Source organism: Trichomycterus rosablanca, chromosome 3 (genome assembly GCF_030014385.1).
Source record: "Trichomycterus rosablanca isolate fTriRos1 chromosome 3, fTriRos1.hap1, whole genome shotgun sequence".
Taxonomy (NCBI): Eukaryota; Metazoa; Chordata; class Actinopteri; order Siluriformes; family Trichomycteridae; genus Trichomycterus; species Trichomycterus rosablanca.
The window spans coordinates 44,917,478-44,939,803 of NC_085990.1; the positions used below are offsets into that span (position 1 = coordinate 44,917,478).

The window sequence follows — 22,326 nt, forward strand, 5'->3', positions numbered from 1 at the left end:
ACAACTGCTGAAATTTCAAGTTAAAGAAACAATTAAACATATGCTCAGATGCTGTTATTCAGATAACTAGGACATCTAAGTTATTTGTGCCAATGGTTCATAAAGCAGATACAGTCACGAATCAACCCTGGAAGCCTCATCGAGTTCGGTTCCATCTCTGTAGTCAGTTTTAAAGTACAGTTTTGCCCTTGTCGCAGTCACTAAATGCACCTGTAAATCTCCATTAGCGTCGCTCTTGTACGGCTATTCGAGGGCGAGCGTCAGGGTCAGCCTGTAATCCGCCTCTTGTCTGACCACTTGCACCCTGCTAATGCACTCCCTCTGCACCGGCAAGATGGATTAGCTCTTCAAACGTAAAACAGAACATCTGCTGACCATAAATCTATCTACAAGAATAGGAAAAATAATAAACATTTAAATGAAATGCCACTAAAGGATATGAGACTTATTCAATATCCTCTCGGTTAAAGAAAAATGGCATCACGTATTGTAGGAAATGTCTAGACCATCATGATGCATTCTAATTGGTCCAAATGCAGACGGTCCAAGTAGTCACAACAAAAAAACGGTATCATCCAGTCCATGGACGTTATAATAAAACGATTTCTAAAGCTTTTTAGTTGAGAAAAAACACCCACAGCAGTGCTGAAAAGAGCAACATCTTCTGAATAGGCAGCTGATGGAGAATTGGCTGCAGATTTCATTGTCAGGTTACTGACTTCCTGTGTGTATGTTTGTGTGACTTTCTTCGAGTGTGATTTTGTCTCTGATTGCCCTCACAAAGGCTGAGACCAATCATGCCCAGGATCTTTCTAGCGAACTGCACACAAAGAAAACACATCTACGCGACGTCTGTTTAATTCCAGCTAGAAGTTGCGAACGCAGGTCAGAGTTTCAGGAAATGAAGTCAAGATACACTCACACCCGTTATCAGCAGGCTTTGGGTTATTTCCGGGAGATGGTTCGCAGACCAGGGGAGGAACGGGAGAGGGAAATTGTTGACAAAACAACACTAAACCACAAACAGCTATGATATGGAGCATCCACCACATCAAGACATTCCAGGCAAAAAGGAGAACACTTCTGCTCACATGTTTATTTTCTGTTCTTTCCCTCACTGGAAAAGACTTTTGATGTGAGTGAGCTGACAAAAAAGGAGAGGAAGATGGAAAGAGAAATAAAGTGAATCTGCATCCATTTCCATCTGTATAGGGAGGAGAGTGGAGTCAATGTTGCTATCTGAGCTCCGTACACTCCAAATACTCCAGCATCAGGTCGTAGCAAAATCGGTACTGCTCCTGTAGAAGAGAGACACCAAAAATACAGTTAGCACAAATAAACAGTATGTAGTGCAGCTATCTTTTTTATACCTGTTTTTTTTTTTTTTTTTTAAGATTTAATGGCTTTGTCATCAAAAAGCATGGTAGCCTAAATCATCTAAAATGGATCAAATTCTAGTAATGGTCAAGTAATCCTTTTGTCCCAGCTATTATTTTAATAAACGCCAAAAAAAAAGGCAAAAAGGCCACTTATCAGACCACAATCCACGTTTCCACTTTGAAACAGTCAATTTAAGGTAAGCTTGAGGTAGAAGAACAGATTTGTTTTCATGAAATACAACCCCAATCAGAAAAAGTTTGGACAGCAAATAATAAAAAAACACAGAGTTTCTTACATTTACTTTGACTTTTATTTGATTGCAAACAGGATGAACCTGATATATTGCATGTTTTATCTGCTCAACTGCATTTTATTTATTAATAAACATCCATTCCTGCATTTCAGGTCTGCAACACATTCCAAAAAAACGTTGGGACAGTAAAGCATTTATCACTTTGTTATGTTGCCATTCCTTTTCACCAATGGGTTTTATTTTGTCCCATTCTTCCTGCAAACATGTCTTAAGATGTGCAACAGTATGAGGTCGTCATTGTCGCATTTTTCCTTTCAAAATTCTCTGTTGGGGACAGTTCAGGACTGCAGGCAAGCCAGTCCAGTATCCGTACTCTCTTCTTCTGCAGCCATGCATTTGTAATTTGTGCAGCATGTGGCTGCAGCAATGCAATCATCATGGATCAAACTTCAAACAACCATTTTTTATCACTAGTAAACAATTTTTAACATTTAATGCTGATAGATATACATTCATATACTAATAAGAACGTGTTACAACCTTAAGCAAAGAAAATATTGTCTTTGACTCAGATACTAATTATTTAAGATCACTCAGTCGGGCAGCTGAACCTCTGTACTTACCAGTGATTCCACCATGTTGGGCTTGGCATTGCGCAGGGTTTTGGTGGCATAGAAGACATCCACCATGTTCTGGTGCTCAGTCATCTCCATTAAAATAGTACTTGCACAAAATGTGCCACTACGCCCACCACCATTCCTGTACAGGTAAAAAAACAAAACACATCATACAATAATTAGCCAAAATATTATTGTTTATACATATTGAATATTACTGTTTACTGTTCACCAGCAGAAGAGATGGCACTAGGATGCTACGCAGGGTGATCCACCTCAGCACAGAATTTTAAGGACCTGCTGGTAATTACCAGGTACTTAATACTACATGACTCCTTTTAATATCTTGTGAAATCAGATGTGTTTTGACAGCATCTTAGGTGGCTGGTCCTAATGTTTTGTATGTTGTGAATACTGTAGTATGCTATACAGCTATACACCAATCAGGCATAACATTATGACCTTCCTAATTTTGTGTTGGGCCCCCCTTTTGCTGCCAAAACAGCCCTGACCCATTAAGGCATGGACTCCACTAGACCCCTGAAGGTGTTCTGTTGTATCTGGCACCAAGATGTTAGCAGCAGATCCTTTAACTCCTGTAAGTTAAGAGTTGGGGTCTCCATGGATCAGCACATCCCACAGATACTCGATTGGATTGAGATCTGGGGAATTTGGAGGCCAAGTCAACACCTCAAACTCTTTGTTGTGCTCCTCAAACCATTCCTGAAACATTTTTGCTTTGTGGCAGGGCGCATTATCCTGCTGAAAGAGGCCACAGCCATCCGGGAATACCGTTTCCATAGAAGGGTGTACATGATCTGCAACAATGCTTAGGTAGGTGGTACGTGTTAAAGTAACATCCACATGGATGGCAGGACCCAAGGTTTTCCTACATTTCCAACATTACCCAAAGCATCACACTGCGTCCGTCGGCTTGCCTTTGTCCCATAGTGCATCCTGGTGCCATGTGTTCCCCAGGTAAGTGACGCACACGCACCCGGCCATCCACGTGATGTTAAAGAAAACGTGATTCATCAGACCAGGCCACCTTCTTCCATTGCTTCGTGGTCCAGTTCTGATGCTCACATGCTCATTGTTGGCACTTTCAACGGTGGACAGAGGTCAGCATGGGCACCCTGACTGGTCTGCGGCTATGCTAGGATCGAACCACATGGGCCAGGAAAGAGATGGCACCAGGATGCTATACAGGGTGATCCACCTCAGCACATACAGAATTTTGAGAACCTGCTGGTAATTACCAGGTACTTGATACTACATGACTCCTTTTAATATCTCGTGAAATCAGAGGTGTTTTGACATCATCTTGTGGTTGGTCCTAATGTTTTGTCTGTTGTGAATACTGTAGTACGATATACAGCTATAAATGGTATAATAAGAATTGTGACAAACTTTTCTAAAGGTCAGCGGTGACTTATATAGCTTTCACATTTATGTCTAAATCACCTGCATTCAGTACAGTATTGGAAATGAGTAGAGGCGCAGCAGTTGCTGGATGTGGTCATGGCAAAATAATCAATCGTACTCAGGATCTTGGCAGCTCCGGCTGCAGCACTAAGACAGGATACTGTACTGCATTCTGTATCAAACCATAATTGATTTCATCTCCATAATCTTTTTCCCCTCTGCTAGCAGAGAATAACACTATGTGACAGCTTTGAATGATGTGCATTTTCGAGGAGCGGTGAAAAGCTGCACGTGTATGCAGGCAGAAATAACTTCCTCCCAGAAGAGTCATTACTCTGCTCACATATGAGTGCCTTAATAGTTTCTGTTTAATGCTTTGAAGTTTTATGACCATGTCAATGTGTGTGTGTGTGTCATTTACATTTACATTTTTGACATTTAGCAGACAGAGCGATTTACAGAAGTGCTTCCACAGTAAACATTTTCCTACTATAGTTCAGGTAGACAGCAGTCCAATGATACAAATCTGCTAAAACCCTGTTAGAACAAAGGAATTTGATTTTTTGTATTTACATTTACATTGTTGCTCTTATCCAGAGCGACTTACAAAAGTGCATATATAGTTTACCTTTACTCTAATTTAAGTAGACAACAGTCCAAGAATACAAATGTGCTGAAACCCTGTTTTTTTTTTAATTGTAAGAAATAAATAAGAGCATTAGTAAGTACATGTCAGCTTAAGTGCTTAGTAAAGAGGTGGGTTTTTAATCGCCTTTTGATGACAGCGAGAGACTCAGATGTTCAGACAGACAAGGGAAGCTCGTTTCACCACTTGGGTGCAAGTACAGAGAAGAGCCTTGATGCCTGTCTACCCCGAATTCTGGGTGGAGGATCAAGTCTAGTAAGATTAGTGGCTCGGAGATTGCATGGTACAGAGCGGGGTTTTATTAGACCTCGAAGGTAGTTTGGAGCTGGTCCATCTTTGGCTTTGTAGGCAAGCATCAGTGTTTTAAACTGAATGCGGGCAGCTGCAGGAAGCCAGTGAAGAGAATGCAGCAGTGGGGTGATGTGGCAGTGTTTAGGTTGGTTAAAAACCAGCTGAGCAGCTGCATTTTGCAAGGGGTTTAATAGTGGACATAGGAGCACCTGCCAGGAGGGAGATGCAGTAGTCCAACCGTGAGATTACAAGTGACTGGACAAGAATCTGAGTGTCTTCCATGGAGAGAAATAGAAGCCACTTTTTTGACAGACAGTATAGAAGATTAGTAAAATATGTAAGTGCATGTTAGTTCTAAACTTGTGCTTAGTAAAGAGGTTCAGACTCTACATTCAATATATGTATTTATTTGTATTTGACTCCATATTTTTTGACAGATTATTCCCAACCAAGTTATGTCTTTTTTTAATTGAATTTCAAATTAACAGTAAACATGGGGGAGTTGTAGCCTAGCAGTTAAGGCACTGGACTAGTAATCAAAGCATCGATAGTTCAAGCCCCACCACTGCCAGGTTGCCACTGTTGGGCCCTTGAACAAGGCCCTTAACCCTCAATTGCTTGGACAATATACTGTCACAGTACTGTAAGTCGCTTTGGATAAAAGCGTCTGCTAAATGCCAAAAATGTAAACGTAAACAAAAAAACATTGCCGTATATACAATATTAATCAGGGTACAGTAATAGCACAACAAGATACAAAACACCACATACTATTACTAAGCAAACTTATCAAAATATGGGGTAGCACACACACACACACACACACACACACACACACACACAAGCCAATCAACCTTCATCACAACCAAAATAATCTATAAACTAGATAGATAAACTAGACCAGCGGGATTTTCCACTGACGCACCAGCTCCGAGTTTCTGAACTCCCGGGTTCGAGGCTAGGTGTTGCCACTGGTCGGCTGGGCGTCATCTGGTGGGCATAATTGGCAGTGCCTGCAGCAGATACAAATTGGCCACCGTATCTGCAGGGTGGGGACCGGACTATATGTGGGTGAGTCTTCATATGCTGTGTAAGGCCCTGATTAACAAAAAGGACGCCTGTGTAGGAAGCACGGACGAGAAGAGGAGGGCTGTACACATGTAAAGAAGGCGTGGGCAGTGGCGTGCTCTCCTTGGATGCAAATCTGGAGTCTGTCAGCAGCGGAAGACAAATTGGATGCACTAAATCGGGAGGAAAAATGGGGAGAAAAATGCATAAAAAATAAAATACAAAAAATGTTGGTCTGAAGCCTAAAAAAATCTACTTAAAAAAAAAAAAAATTTGGCATATGAAAAAAAAAAAAAAAAAAAAAAATATTAAATGTATTACATTTGTCTATTGGAATCGTTTTTATAGTAGCATATTAAATCTTTCTCTTCCAAAAATGTGGAAAAATGGGTTCAATATACCTGGCTGGGCGGCCAGGCTCCTTTATTGTGGAGTTTGCATGTTCTTCCTGTATCTGTGAGTTTTTTCCGGGAACTCCCGTTTCCTCCCACAGTCCAAAGACATGTGTCAGATCAATTACAGCTACTAATACTGGGTTGTGTGTGTGTGTGTGTGTGTGTGTGTGTTTTATCAACTATATTAATTAAGGTCAGTATGGTTCAGTTAAAGAGCTACTTCCACAGCTCTCAAAACTTAAAGCAGTATTGCTGTCAGGTTTATGTGTATATTACTCACAGGCAGTGGACCACGGTGCGTCCTTCACCACATTCCCTTTGCCACTTCTGTACATGTGCCAGCAGGCTGAGGAAGGCCTTCTTAGAGTCAGGCACGTCACGATATGCTGACCAGCGCAAAAACTGGAACTGGCACACCACCAGATGACCCTCCTGGAGCTAGCCAAAGACACAGACAAGAGAAATGAGCTGTAATATATCATAGGCTATGAATTTGTGGGTCTGTTTATGAGTATATATACACAGCAGCGCAGCGCTATTCCCAATGTTCAGCTCTCAGGAGTGCAGAGTCAGCAGGGTTCCAGTCGTGATGAATGAGTCGATAGGGAGTAAAAGCATTAGAGAAAGACACAGCAGTTCTGATTTACTTATTCCTCTTACTCAAAACACAAGCGCTATTATGACCTGTGGCACCCAGCGAGTCAAACTTTGGGCATTTCACCCAGCAGGATGGGGACAGTGACTTGTGTGAAGTAAGCTGATGTAAAAGTAGCTTGTGCAGCTTTAAAATTAAGGCAGAAAAAATAAAATAACAACACTAAAATGAAAAAAAAAAAAAATGAAATATTTAATTATTAGGATTTTAACGTCATGTTTATCTTTGGTTACATTCATGACAGAAACGGTAGTTGCTCGTTACACAAGATTCATCAGTTCACAAGTTTTAGCGTCAAACACAGTCATGGACAATTTTGTATCTCCAATTCACCTCACTTGTATGTCTTTGGATTGTGGGAGGAAACCGGAGCTCCCGGAGGAAACCCACACAGACACGAGGAGAACAAGCAAACTCCACACAGGAAGGACCCGGACCACCCCACCTAGGGATCGAACCCAGGACCTGCTTCTGTGAGGTGACAGTGCTACCCACTGAGCCACCGTGCGGAACGAAAAAACTGTAATTACTACACTGCAAACATGTCATCATGTAAGCACTGTCCATGACAAGAATCATGTCATTTTTCTTCTCTGCTCTTAATGACACAATTGTTTATTCTCATGTCACGACTTTTGCTAAAATAAAGCAATTCTGTATGAACACCTTATAAAAGGAAATGCAGAAAAAGTGTCCACATTATTCTGCAACTGCAAACACAAACCCTGATTTGACCAATAAAAACCAAAAAATTCATGTTAATTCATGTTAATACACTATTAAAGGGCAGTTGTAGCCTAGAGGTTAAGGTACTGGGCCAGTAGTCAGATGGTTGCCGGTTCAAGCCTCACCACTGCCAGGTTGCCACTGTTGGGCCCTTGAGCAAGACCCTTAAGCCTCAATTGCTTAGACTGTATACTGTCACAACTGTAAGTCGCTTTGGATAAAAGCGTCTGCTAAATGCCAAAAATGTAAATGTATTTTACATCTGGGGCGGCACAGTGGGTAAAGCTGTCATGTCACAGCTAGAAGGGCCTGTGTCTGTGTGGAGTTTGTGTGCTCTCCCTGTGTCTTTGTGGGTTTTCTCTGGGTGCTCTGGTTTCCTCCTACAAGTCTAAAGGCATGCTGAAATTGCCCCAAGTGTGTGTGTGTGTGTGTGTGTGTGTGTGTTTGTAATGAACTGGCTACCTATCCAGAGTGTTTTCTGCCCCCAAAAAAAACACTGTTCAGACTCACTGCAAGCCTGACCAGTTGAAATCTGACAATGACTGAATGAATTAATTTATTTTATAACTGCAACCGAGTGTACCGCTTTAGCTGTCAATGATTAATTGACTTTTTGGTAGTTTTTTTTAGCTCAACAAAGCTCAACAAGTTTACCTGGCACCAGGTAAAAAAATATGTGTATTTTTTATGTAATATACATTTTTCATCACAACTTAGTGGTAAGACTGTCTGGCATTTGATCTTATTTTTTGGTGTACCATGAAAATAAAAAAGATCAAAACCCACATATTTGTAGACACACTTGAGAATTTATTACCAAGTGCTAGGATATTTTAAGATTCTCTGAATATTTTCAGCATTGTGCTCCTTGTGGCAAAGAAGAAAAAGTAATGCTTATAGCATTAGATTTTTGTCAAAAGAATTATCATCAAAATTTGTTATGTTCAACATAGAGGGACTTAATTTGAACAATAATCTTTTAGATTTCTTTGGGGGGTGGGGGGGGGGGTATTTCCTTTTCTACTTTAAAAAATAAATTTAAAATATCAATTTAAAATTCAATTTCCAGACAGCAAGGTCCTCTGCCACTGCAGACCCCTGCTTTGACCAAGGAGAGATGCAGACTATCATGTGCACCACTCGACTTGTGCACAGTCGTTGGTCACTTTCTTCACAGAGGGCCGTACCATGGTGGAGAGACATGTTTTGCTGCTATGTGAGCCAGTCATTTCTTGAGAAGGCACTTTGGAAGCTTCAGACTCAAAAGCTTGAGATCTTAGCAGTGATGGGCAATACATTAGACTGTGGAGCCACCCAGGCACTCCTCATTATTATTATTACTATTACTATTACTATTACTATTATTATTATTATTATTATTATTATTATCATTATTATTATTATTATTATTATACTTTTAGTTGTTAAGCCCATTAAGACTTGTGAACTCTTTAAGAGCCAGTTATTTGGCAACACATATAGTCGTTGTACATAATGCTTAGACTTCGTAAAGCATATTATTATTATTATTATTATTATTATTATTATTATGTTTATAAATTGCTAAGCCTATTAAGACTCGAAGAGCCCATGAACTCTATAAGATCCAGTTATTCGCCAACACATATAGGGTCTGTCTGAAAACCTAGTGAGCTCTCTACATAAAGAGCATTTTACATCATCATACACTCCCAAGAAGAAGGCAGTCTGAATTCTTAGACACTTTGAAATGCTGCCTACTAAGGTGCCTTATTTTATCTTATTGAGTGATAATCTAACTGAAAAACAAGGGAGCATCCGATGCTTCCTTAGCGGTGAAGCAAAAACTGCTGTGACATAATCACCATAATCGCTGTTAAAGTAATGTGTCTGAAAAACTTTCCTTAAGACTTTGATGTCTTATTAGAATCCTCTCTATTAGGCCGCTGCCCATGTAGGCAGCAAGGCAGTAGTAGTAGTCACAGAACATAATGCTTAGACTTTGTAAAGCATAGGTTGTGTGGTGTATGTTCCTCGAGACTCACCCTTGAGACATTCTGGACACGGAACAGACGTGTGATAATATCTTCATCAGCAGACATCGAGAGGAATTCCACCTGCATGGGGCCATACTGCTGTAAACCAGGTTCAGGCCAGTACTGCACACATGGCTAAAGAGCAAAACACAGAGAGAGAGAGAGCGAGAGAGAGAGAGAGAGAGAGACAATTTTTTACCAAAATCAACAAAATTATCCCCAATTTTAATTCTCTCTCAAACCCTGACAAGCTGCCCTACCTATTGGGGGAGCACAGAGCGAGCTGCACACTCACAGCTCTCTACCTACACACCTGCCACCAGGTGAGGGACAGTGAGTGACCTTATACTGTATCCCATACACACTCACGCATACTCGCACACACACACCATCATACACACACACCATCATACACACACACCATCATACACACACACACAAACACACACACACTTACAAATACTTTTTCCACACATACATACAGTGTATCACAAAAGTGAGTACACCCCTCACATTTCTGCAGATATTTAAGTATATCTTTTCATGGGACAACACTGACAAAATGACACTTTGACACAATGAAAAGTAGTCTGTGTGCAGCTTATATAACAGTGTAAATTTATTCTTCCCTCAAAATAACTCAATATACAGCCATTAATGTCTAAACCACCGGCAACAAAAGTGAGTACACCCCTTAGTGAAAGTTCCTGAAGTGTCAATATTTTGTGTGGCCACCATTATTTCCCAGAACTGCCTTAACTCTCCTGGGCATGGAGTTTACCAGAGCTTCACAGGTTGCCACTGGAATGCTTTTCCACTCCTCCATGATGACATCACGGAGCTGGCGGATATTCGAGACTTTACGCTCCTCCACCTTCCGCTTGAGGATGCCCCAAAGATGTTCTATTGGGTTTAGGTCTGGAGACATGCTTGGCCAGTCCATCACCTTTACCCTCAGCCTCTTCAATAAAGCAGTGGTCGTCTTAGAGGTGTGTTTGGGGTCATTATCATGCTGGAACACTGCCCTGCGACCCAGTTTCCGGAGGGAGGGGATCATGCTCTGCTTCAGTATTTCACAGTACATATTGGAGTTCATGTGTCTTTCAATGAAATGTAACTCCCCAACACCTGCTGCACTCATGCAGCCCCAGACCATGGCATTTCCACCACCATGCTTGACTGTAGGCATGACACACTTATCTTTGTACTCCTCACCTGATTGCCGCCACACATGCTTGAGACCATCTGAACCAAACAAATTAATCTTGGTCTCATCAGACCATAGGACATGGTTCCAGTAATCCATGTCCTTTGTTGACATGTCTTCAGCAAACTGTTTGTGGGCTTTCTTGTGTAGAGACTTCAGAAGAGGCTTCCTTCTGGGGTGACAGCCATGCAGACCAATTTGATGTAGTGTGCGGCGTATGGTCTGAGCACTGACAGGCTGACCCCCCACCTTTTCAATCTCTGCAGCAATGCTGACAGCACTCCTGCACCTATCTTTCAAAGACAGCAGTTGGATGTGACGCTGAGCACGTGCACTCAGCTTCTTTAGACGACCAACGCGAGGTCTGTTCTGAGTGGACCCTGCTCTTTTAAAACGCTGGATGATCTTGGCCACTGTGCTGCAGCTCAGTTTCAGGGTGTTGGCAATCTTCTTGTAGCCTTGGCCATCTTCATGTAGCGCAACAATTCGTCTTTTAAGATCCTCAGAGAGTTCTTTGCCATGAGGTGCCATGTTGGAACTTTCAGTGACCAGTATGAGAGAGTGTGAGAGCTGTACTACTAAATTGAACACACCTGCTCCCTATGCACACCTGAGACCTAGTAACACTAACAAATCACATGACATTTTGGAGGGAAAATGGCAAGCAGTGCTCAATTTGGACATTTCGGGGTGTAGTCTCTTAGGGGTGTACTCACTTTTGTTGCCGGTGGTTTAGACATTAATGGCTGTATATTGAGTTATTTTGAGGGAAGAATAAATTTACACTGTTATATAAGCTGCACACAGACTACTTTTCATTGTGTCAAAGTGTCATTTTGTCAGTGTTGTCCCATGAAAAGATATACTTAAATATCTGCAGAAATGTGAGGGGTGTACTCACTTTTGTGATACACTGTATACACACTTTATATACTTGTTGTTCTAATTTGTTTCTGTTATTTTTTAAGGCTAATTACTAATGTTATTGAACATTCTTTAAATTAATATAAATGTTTATGTATGCAATTTTTTTTTTTTTTTTTTTTTTTTTTTTCCCCCCATTTATTATCTAGTTTGTAAATGCGCTTTGGCAATACAAATGTGAATATTTGTCATGCTAATAAAGCACTTTTGAATTGAATTGAATTGAATTGAGAGAGAGAGAGAGAGAGAGAGAGAGAGAGAGAGAGAGAGAGAGAGAGAGAGCGAGCGAGAGAGAGAGAGAGAGCGAGCGAGCGAGAGAGAGAGAGAGAGAGAGAGAGAGAGAGAGAGAGAGAGAGAGAGAATTAAAGCAAATATCCAATCAGGCATCTGGGCTCTCTGACTGGATGAGGTTGTTTTTTGAAGGTCAACTGCCTCTTGGGCATCAGAGACACAAACAACACAAAATCAAAGCCATGGAACTCAAATGTACATTTTGTTGATGACTTGATAATGAACAAATCAACAGTCCGTCCTTACAGCATTTATTTCTTAGTCTTGTACAGGGAAATCAGTACGGTGGTATTTTTGATTAAAAAGAAGTAAACAAACCCTACCAATGACTTCTCTTTTAGTAAAATGATTTTAAAGATACACAATATAGCCAAAAGTTGTAGCAGTAGGGCATTTGTAGCCTAGCACTTAAGGTACTGGACTAGTAATCGAAAAATTGCTGGTTCAAGCCCAACCACTGCCAGGTTGCCACTGTTGGGCCCTTAAGCAAGGCCCTTAACCCTCAATTGCTTAGACCATATACTGTCACAGTACTGTACTTCCCCTTTGGATAAAAGCGTCAGCTAAATGCCAAAGATGAAATGAAATGAAAAGTATTTGGACACCTGACTATGAGCTTGTTGGACATTTCATTTAAAAAACAACTGGTGTTAAAATACACCAACAAGGCATAACATTATGACCACTGAGAGGTGAAGTGAATAACACTGATTTCTTCATCATGGCACCTGTTAGTGGGTGGGATATACTAGGCAGCAAGTGAACATTTTATCCTCAAAGTTGATGTGTTAAAAGCAGGACAAATGGGCAAGCGTAAGGATTTGAGTGAGTCTGACAAGAACCAAATTGTGATGGCTAGACGACTGGGTCAGAGCATCTCCAAAACTGCAGCTCTTGTGGGGTGTTCCAGGTCTGCGGTGGTCAGTATCTATCAAAAGTGGTCCAAGGAAGGAAAAGTGGTCCAAGGAAGGAACAGTGGTAAACTGGCGACAGGATCATGGGTGGCCAAGGCTCACTGATGCACGTGGGAATCGAAGGCTGGCTCATGTGGTCCGATCCAACAGATGAGCTACTGTAGCTCAAACTGCTGAAGAAGTTAATGCTGGTTCTGATAGAAAGGTATCAGACTCTATGCCTCAACAAGTCAGGGCTGTTTTGGCAGCAAAAAAGGAACCTACTCAACAAAGCATGTGTATAGATGGGCTCAAGAAAGCCTCCACTAATGTTCCAGTTCATTCCAAAGCAGTGGGGCTTTTGTTAAAGTGCTATACTTGTTTCCCCCACTGTACTTTTTCAATGAGCACAACTTTTATTTTATAACTGTTAGGCAAAAATTAAACTAAAGGACTTACATCAATTACTTCCTCAACACTGAACACAGAATTCAAAAGTCAGCAGAGAATACAGCATATAATGAGACATATGGTTACTGAGAACAGGTGATAAAATGAGCAAGAGAATGGAGTAGACAGGCCTCGATAAGACTGAGTAGAAAGAGAAATATTGTCCATACTATTATCCTTAAATACTGAGACGTATAATCACTGACACAGACAACCAAGAATATACTTGTATTAATACCCATGAATTGCAGATAGAGAGACTGGATGCATGTTACATAAGTAAAAGAATTACCCATTTTATGATGAAATTGCATACCTATTTGGTACAACACAGTATGCAGAAAGTAATTGCAAGCCCAGATGTACATTATTCTGTTCATAATATAAAGTTTAGGCTCAAAATCAACACGTAAGTATTTCTGCAACAAAAACGTGCAATTATTAAAAAGCAAATGTTTTTCCTGATACTGAACTCAAAGTTCACATTACACGACTTCCCAAGCTGTCAGATCACAACTGGATCTCTTGCAATCGGGAGTCTTTTAAGTCGTTGTGGTTATCACACTACACGACTGATCGGCGGTAGGGGGTCACACACTACACCATCTATCACCGGGAGGACTCAGGCGAGTCTGTCTGGTCTCCCAAACTACGTTTTGTCACAAAAACACACATGAGAAGTGACAAAGGGTTTAATGATACCATGTCCAAAAATGCATGTCAACAATAAGCGAGCGATCAAAGTTGTTTGTGCGCTGATGTGCTGATGAATGTCTGTTCTGTAGTGAGTTGGAGGTAAATAAATATATTTTTTGCAATGCTGCGTTTGAATTAGTGTGTGTGTGTGTGTGTGTGTCTGTGTGTGTATGTGTGTCTGCCCTGCAATGGACTGGTGCCCCGTCCAGGGTGTTACTGTGTGCCTTGCGCCCATTGAAAAGCTGGAATAGGCTGCAGCACCAGCCTCCCGTGTAGTGTGAACTAGGCATTAGAGGCCTTAGTGGGCAAATAAACTACAGTGTATCACAAAAGTGAGTACACCCCTCACATTTCTGCAAATATTTTATTATATCATTTCATGGGACAACACTATAGAAATAAAACTTGGATATAACTTAGAGTAGTCAGTGTACAGCTTGTATAGCAGTGTAGATTTACTGTCTTCTGAAAATAACTCAACACACAGCCATTAATGTCTAAATAGCTGGCAACATAAGTGAGTACACCCCACAGTGAACATGTCCAAATTGTGCCCAAATGTGTCGTTGTCCCTCCCTGGTGTCATGTGTCAAGGTCCCAGGTGTAAATGGGGAGCAGGGCTGTTAAATTTGGTGTTTTGGGTACAATTCTCTCATACTGGCCACTGGATATTCAACATGGCACCTTATGGCAAAGAACTCTCTGAGGATGTGAGAAATAGAATTGTTGCTCTCCACAAAGATGGCCTGGGCTATAAGAAGATTGCTAACACCCTGAAACTGAGCTACAGCATGGTGGCCAAGGTCATACAGCGGTTTTCCAGGACAGGTTCCACTCGGAACAGGCTTCGCCAGGGTCGACCAAAGAAGTCGAGTCCACGTGTTCTGCGTCATATCCAGAGGTTGGCTTTAAAAAATAGACACATGAGTGCTGCCAGCATTGCTGCAGAGGTTGAAGACGTGGGAGGTCAGCCTGTCAGTGCTCAGACCATACGCCGCACACTGCATCAACTCGGTCTGCATGGTCGTCATCCCAGAAGGAAGCTGACGCACAAGAAAGCCCGCAAACAGTTTGCTGAAGACAAGCAGTCCAAGAACATGGATTACTGGAATGCCCTGTGGTCTGACGAGACCAAGATAAACTTGTTTGGCTCAGATGGTGTCCAGCATGTGTGGCGGCGCCCTGGTGAGAAGTACCAAGACAACTGTATCTTGCCTACAGTCAAGCATGGTGGTGGTAGCATCATGGTCTTGGGCTGCATGAGTGTTGCTGGCACTGGGGAGCTGCGGTTCATTGAGGGAAACATGAATTCCAACATGTACTGTGACATTCTGAAACAGAGCATGATCCCCTCCCTTCGAAAACTGGGCCTCATGGCAGTTTTCAAACAGGATAACGACCCCAAACACAACCTCCAAGATGACAACTGCCTTGCTGAGGAAGCTGAAGGTAAAGGTGATGGACTAAACCCAATTGAGCACCTGTGGCGCATCCTCAAGTGGAAGGTGGAGGAGTTCAAGGTGTCTAACATCCACCAGCTCTGTGATGTCATCATGGAGGAGTGGAAGAGGATTCCAGTAGCAACCTGTGCAGCTCTGGTGAATTCCATGCCCAGGAGGGTTAAGGCAGTGCTGGATAATAATGGTGGTCACACAAAATATTGACACTTTGGGCACAATTTGGACATGTTCACTGTGGGGTGTACTCACTTATGTTGCCAGCCATTTAGACATTAATGGCTGTGTGTTGAGTTATTTTCAGAAGACAGTAAATCTACACTGCTATACAAGCTGTACACTGACTACTCTAAGTTATATCCAAGTTTCATGTCTATAGTGTTGTCCCATGAAAAGATATAATAAAATATTTGCAGAAATGTGAGGGGTGTACTCACTTTTGTGATACACTGTATGTGTTACTGTATATTGTGTTTATCGTACATATTGTTTTCAAGTGACTACTTTTGTATGAATCTTTTGCTGGCGGGGGAGGCTTGGCGGTGCAGTGAGTAGCGCTGTCGCCTCATAGCAATAAGCTTTCAATTTTCTAGCCTGGCATCCAGATTCCTTTCTGAGTGGAGTTTGCATGTTCTCCATGTCTCTGTGGGTTAAATATGTGTGTGTGGGAATGTATGTGTGAATGTGTCCTGTGATACACTGGCAACCTGTCCAGCATGTTTGCTGCTTTTTGTCCAATGTATCGGACCCACCGCAACCCTGATCAGGATAAAACAGTGGTAAAACAGACAATTAATTAATTATTAATTGCTAATAACAGGGCACTGCTTCCACTGCTCATTAAAAATGACCAACTGCTAGTTTGATCTATAAGCAATTACTATCAAATATTTAAGTACTGATGTTTGACTAACATAAATGACTTACTGAATAAGCCTTAACTAAAACAAAAAAGGAAATCCAGAAGCCTAAAAAATGAAAGCCAGAATACGAGACAGAGGCAGAGAGAGAAATAATTTGATACAGTAATAAGAGTAGATGGAGACCAAGGCTATAAACCCTAATCCGCTCGAGTGTTAAATGAAGTGAAAGAAACACTGAAAGACACAAAAGCGAATGGCACAGAGTGAACAAACCAAGACATAAAGAGAAAGAGAAAAAGACAATGGAGCAGAGACTAAAATAAAACTCTAGCATTTAGAGCAAACAAAGCAAAGCAACATCTGGAGGGGGAGAAAAACAAACCCCTGCAGCATTACACAGTAAATGTGCAAGAAAACGAACATTTTCCTCATCCTTTTTTATAGCTGCTGTATAACAGTTATGATTTGGGAAGCATATAGCATATAGTGCGGTTACCAATGGAAAACTATAATGAAGAACCTTTATTATCTACATGGGTAAAAGTGCACACACACACACACACACACACACACACACACACATAAAAATATATATATATGTATTAATCACAATCGCATTGTATCACAACCAATTCCTTGTTTGATTGTCTGCCCAATGCTCCCTCATTATTCTGTCAAAATACTGTTCCAATTTAAAGTACCTTACTAGACAGCTTTCAAACCCCAAAACACACTACACCAGAAATTAGTTCACCGTAAGGACCGGGTCCCTCGACACAAACAGAGTAATGTAGTGTATTCTGTTAGGTGCCGGGAGGATTGTCGGGAACTGTACATCGGGGAAACTAAACAGCCACTGGCGAAACTGATGGTCCAACATAGAAGATCGACCTCTTCTGGCCAGGACTCTGGCGGTTTACACTCACCTGCAAGCCAGCGGCCACTCATTTAATGATGAAGATGTGCAGATCCTTGACAAGGAGGAATGCTGGTTTGAACGGGGAGTCAAAGAGTCATCTATGTGAAGAGGGAACGACCATCCTTGAACCGAGGAGGGGGCCTGAGATAACTATGGTTACTCCATTAGAGTTAAATTATCTTTACTATTTAAAAAAGCCTTCAGTGTTCTGGCAAGGCCAACAACTAGATTTTGGATCTTACTGCAAGAAAATGACTACAATGACTTTAATTTAGCTATAAGAGCATTAGTGACATCAAGCACCAACGTGGAGAAATAAAAACACTTGCAGCCAGCGTTTGAATTCATTCTAGTGGTGATGAATAAAGTTAAAATCAGAGCTTTGTGCAAAGCAGCCAAGTTATTTCACAGTAAAATCAACAAATGATTTGTCTATGGACTGTGCCTTGTGCTTAGTGTTAAGTACTGTTAGACTGTAACAGGGAAAAAAAAACTAAATGGTTGCCACAAATGTCTGTCTGCTCCTTTAGAGTGAATAATAATAATAATAATAATAATAATAATAATAATAATAAATGCAAAAAATACAGAAATAAAAATAAACAAATATAATAATTAATAATAATTATAATAATCATAATAATAAAAACAAAAAATAAATACACAAATAAAAATGAACAAATACAATAATAACTATAATAATAATAAATGCAAAAAATAAATACACAAATAAAAATAAACAAATACAATAATAATAATAAATACAAAAAATAAATACAGAATAATAAATACAAAAATAAATACCCAAATAAACAAATAAATACATTTAAACATACATACACACAAAACACACAAAAAAAACTAAACACATAAATAAATACAAAAAACACAAAAAAAATAAACAAACAAATATATAAATAAATATTCAGTTTTTGTCCTACGTTTGCTTTTACAGCCAGTTTGGACTCTAGTAGTAAGTAGTGAGCCAATTTTTAGCAGCAGAATTTACCCTGGTAGAATTTGTTTGGCTTACAACTTCAAGGCCTGTTCTGGCTCCTTGGTGTTTCCAGTTCACAATAACAATATTTTAGCTGATAAGCTCTATTAGGCCAGAAATGAATAATGATGTAACAGAAGTGTGGCATCCTATCACAGTGTTAGACCAAGAGCTCCTGTCTATTGTATAACTCTGTACTGCCAGTCTATGTCGATGATGATTGCATGGCTGTATTAATAATTTAATGCAAATGAAGAGTGGCATCAACATACCCGAAACTCTTGCAGTGTATTGACTGCAATGTGTTATAGCATATAAAGATGTTACATTTTAAGTACAGTAAGAAGAAATGTAACTTACCCAAGCTGAGTTGGACTGGTTCAGCTGGTTAAGCATGACAATAGAGGTGCAGCCGTAGTCGAACACCAGCCTCCAGAAATCAGTGGTGGTGCCAGACAGAGGGTGGGGGGTCACTATAAAGGCTGCTGGGCGGTAAAAGCTATCAGTAAGAGCAGCATTAATGTAGTTGTTGCTCTCTCCTTCAGTGGTGATCAGGAATGCCAGAGCACGGTCTGGTGGCAGAACGTCCATACTGCGGTTCTTCTCACGGTTCCGTGGCAAAAGTGCGATGCTACACTCCTCTACGTCCAGATGGGGTGTTACAGAGTTCAATGTCTGCGGGGTGAAAAAAACAGACACACAAAATATAGTGCACTTAAAAATGTGGAACAGTACTTCAAAAAAATTATTCCTACCTTTGTAATTCTTTTGCTTTATTATATATGGCCAAAAGTATGTGGACATCCTGAATAATTATCAACTTTGAGTGCTGTGGCCACATCAGATATTTGAAAATGCTATAAATTTTGTGATGAAAGTTTGGCAAAGGGCCTTTCCTGTATACAACAAGTCAAAAGTATCAAACAAATCATCTTTGTAAAAAAGTTATTAATCACAATCGCATCGTATCACTACCAATTCCAAGTTAGGCTGTTTGCCCATTAAACATTATGCCATTATGCAATGAAAATGAATTCTTTTTTTAAATAAATGTTTTTTAAAGGATGTTTCTCTTGATCAGCAATTACTTCCTTTTACCTTTTCATAATTTTTGTAATGTTTCTCCTGTACTGTTTAGTTATATAAATGTACCTTAATTAACACTTCCTATTCAGTTCTTTAGAATATTTATTATTATTATTATTGTTATTATTATTATTAGAATATTATTATTATTAGTAGTAGTAGTAGCATCAGTATTAGTATTATTAGATTATTATTATTAAATTATTATTATTAATATTAGATTATTATTATTACATTTATTATTATTATTATTATTAGTAGTAGTAGTAGTAGTAGTAGTATTAGATTATTATTATTATTATTATTATTTGTTACATTCTAGACAAGTTGTTTGCAAACCCTTCCATTTTAGCAGATAGTTCACTCCTGAGTAGATACACTTTTCCCTTATTTCCATTTTGAAACAATGTATCTGATGATGGATTGATAGAATTCTAAAGGAATAGTGGTGGATTAGTGATTTAGTTACTGATTGGAAGGTTGCAGGTTCAAGCCCTACATCTGCCACACCATTAGTGTGTCCTTGAGCAGGGCCTTAATCCCTAATTGCTTGAAATGTGTATGGTCACAATTGAAAGTCGCTTTGGATAAAAGCATCTGCTAAACGCCGAAAGCGTAAATGTAGACTTAGAAATTATCTTTTTTTTTTACCTTGTGTTTTTTAAGCCCTAAAAATTTAATAAATCATGTCAAAGTATTTTTGTGGAAATGTTAGGGTAACTGTTTAAATCTAAACTGAAAAGTTGAGACTGAATAGAATGAGATTTATATTCTATAGCGCTGGCTTGGTTGGCTCACCAATTATGTGAAGAACTGACTGAGTATCCACAGGAATGAAATGCATTTTAAATGATGTCTCTTTAATAAATAAAATCCTTATTTATCATTTGTGTAAATAAATAAATATTCCATTTTTTGCTAATTTTGCTTTTAGAGCCAGTTTGGACTCTAATAGTAAGTGGTTATTTCCAGCACAGCCAATTTTCACCCAACAGTCACTGGTAGAATTTGTGTGGCATACAGCTTCAAGGCTTGTTCTGGCTCCTTGGTGTTTCCAGTTCACAATAACAATATTTTTAGCTGACGAGCTCTAGTAGGGCAGAAATGAATAATGATGAACTGATGTAACAGAAGTGTGGCATCCTATCACAGTGTCAGACCAAGAGCTCCTGTCTACTGTATTCAATTTGTTTATTTGAGTCTTTTTGTGCTTTGTTAAATAATCTAAAATCATTTAGGCTGAGCAATATATAATAACTAAGGCAATCATTTGTATATCTGTACACTGTATCATATGAATATACAGTATATACACCAACACAGGCATAACATTATGAGCACTGACAGGTGAAGTGAATAAGATTATCTCTTCATCACGGCACCTGTTAGTGGATGGGATCTATTAGGCAGCAAGTGAACATTTTATCCTCAAAGCTGATGTGTTAGAAGCAGGAAAAAATGCGTAAGGATTCGAGCGAGTTTGACAAGGGCCAAATTGTGATGGCTAGACTGCAGCTCTTGTAGGGTGTTCCTGGTCTGCAGTAGTCAGTATCTATTAAAAGTGGTCCAAGGAAGGAACAGTGGTAAAATGGCGACAGGGTCATGGGCGGCCAAGGCTCATTGATGCACGTGGGGAGCGAAGGCTGGCCCGTGTGGTTCGATTCAACAGACGAGCTACTGTAGCTCAAACTGCTGAAGACGCTAATGCTGGTTCTGATAGAAAGGTGTCAGAATACACAGTGCATCACAGTTTGTTGCGTATGGGGCAGCAGAAGGGGAACCAGCACAATGTTAGGAAGGTGGTCATAATGTTATATATATAGATCATTTGCTTTGGTCAAACACAAAGACTATATGAACAAAAGAAAGTTAACATGAGCTTTTAGACACCCCATGCTAAAAGAATGTGTGTTAATACAGAGTTCTTTCCCCAAAGTTATAACAGCCTCATCTCTTTAGGAAAGCACTTCTAGAGAATTCTAAAGAGTGTCTGTGGGAATCTGCACCTTCATATAGCTCATATTGCATCTACTTTCATAATTATCATATGAAAAATGAATATATTGATTATTTCTCCATGGCTTCAGGCTGATCCTGACTAACATATTTATGTGTTTGCTTTAGTCAAACCAAGAAAGTTTTTGTGCTGCTGAAAAATCTCACTAAAGACGTACAGAAGAGGAGAATGCAGAAACAAAAATGAAAGGCAACGGTAATAAAGACAGATAGGCAGATAATTAAGAGAGTTTGACAAACACAGGGGAGAAGATGAGGAGAATCAAGAAAAAAAAATGAAAATAAAAGAAAGGGACTGCGATCCTGTAGGGAAACACATCTATACAGAGGGGAATGGAAGCGGCACGCTGGCACCGGGGTGATTAGGATGATTTACACTTTACACAGCAGCATCATGCATCTGGTCACTGCAGATGGGGTTCTGTGCTAACTGCAGATTTCCTATTCAATTTTAAAATGCATTACACACCACTGCTGAAATGACTGAACAAAAAAACTGGAAATCAGGCCAAGTTCATTTATAATGAATGAGAACGGTGTGATTCCATCCACTAAAATGAGAACACGGCATACCTATGGTGCGGGCAAATTCCTTGTAGTAAAAGCAACATTTTACTCTTTAATAAACAGTGTAAACATACAGAGAAAATGCTAATTGAAACATTATGTAAAGTTATGAAAAGTTAGGTTGAAAAGTTATGACGGAGAGGATGCCAGTTTGAGCGCCAGAGCCAGAGAGATGGCATTCCTGGATCAAAGCATGCAAAACACCCTGCTGTTTAACAGCAGTGTGCCCTCGCTCATCCAACACATTTCTGTGCCTGTTCCCTCTGTCAAAGCTAGAAACCACACAGAGATAATTATGCCATTATTCATCTGGGGCATAATAATGGAAGATGCAGCTTAAAAGTAAAACGGAGAGAAAGGAGAGGAGCAGTGATTTAGCTTTGCATTTTAAATCGATAGTGATGCTCATGTTTTTAACTGTAAATTTCGATTCCTGAATTGAAGTGAAGCTGTTACAAGTCAGTAAAAGCCTGACACAAGATATTTTTC

At 40.0% G+C, this 22,326-nt stretch overlaps 1 protein-coding gene across 8 annotated transcripts in view; it reads right to left on the reverse strand.

Annotated features, from left to right (window-relative positions):
• Positions 1–1,081: 1,081 nt before the first annotated feature.
• ptprub (protein tyrosine phosphatase receptor type Ub) overlaps positions 1,082–22,326 on the reverse strand; it is a 516,837-nt gene continuing 495,592 nt past the window's right edge. For 6 of the 8 annotated variants that reach the window (XM_062991362.1, XM_062991366.1, XM_062991365.1 and 3 more), the window contains 5 exons: positions 18,529–18,843; positions 9,481–9,606; positions 6,356–6,513; positions 2,257–2,392; positions 1,082–1,298 (listed from right to left, as the gene is read on the reverse strand). In XM_062991362.1, the coding sequence (XP_062847432.1) occupies positions 1,236–1,298; positions 2,257–2,392; positions 6,356–6,513; positions 9,481–9,606; positions 18,529–18,843 (798 nt within the window). In that variant the 3' untranslated portion in view covers positions 1,082–1,235. Of the gene's footprint in view, positions 1,299–2,256; positions 2,393–6,355; positions 6,514–9,480; positions 9,607–11,710; positions 11,807–18,528; positions 18,844–22,326 lie in introns of those variants that run through there. The other 2 variants (XM_062991363.1, XM_062991367.1) reach the window with 2 other exon arrangements.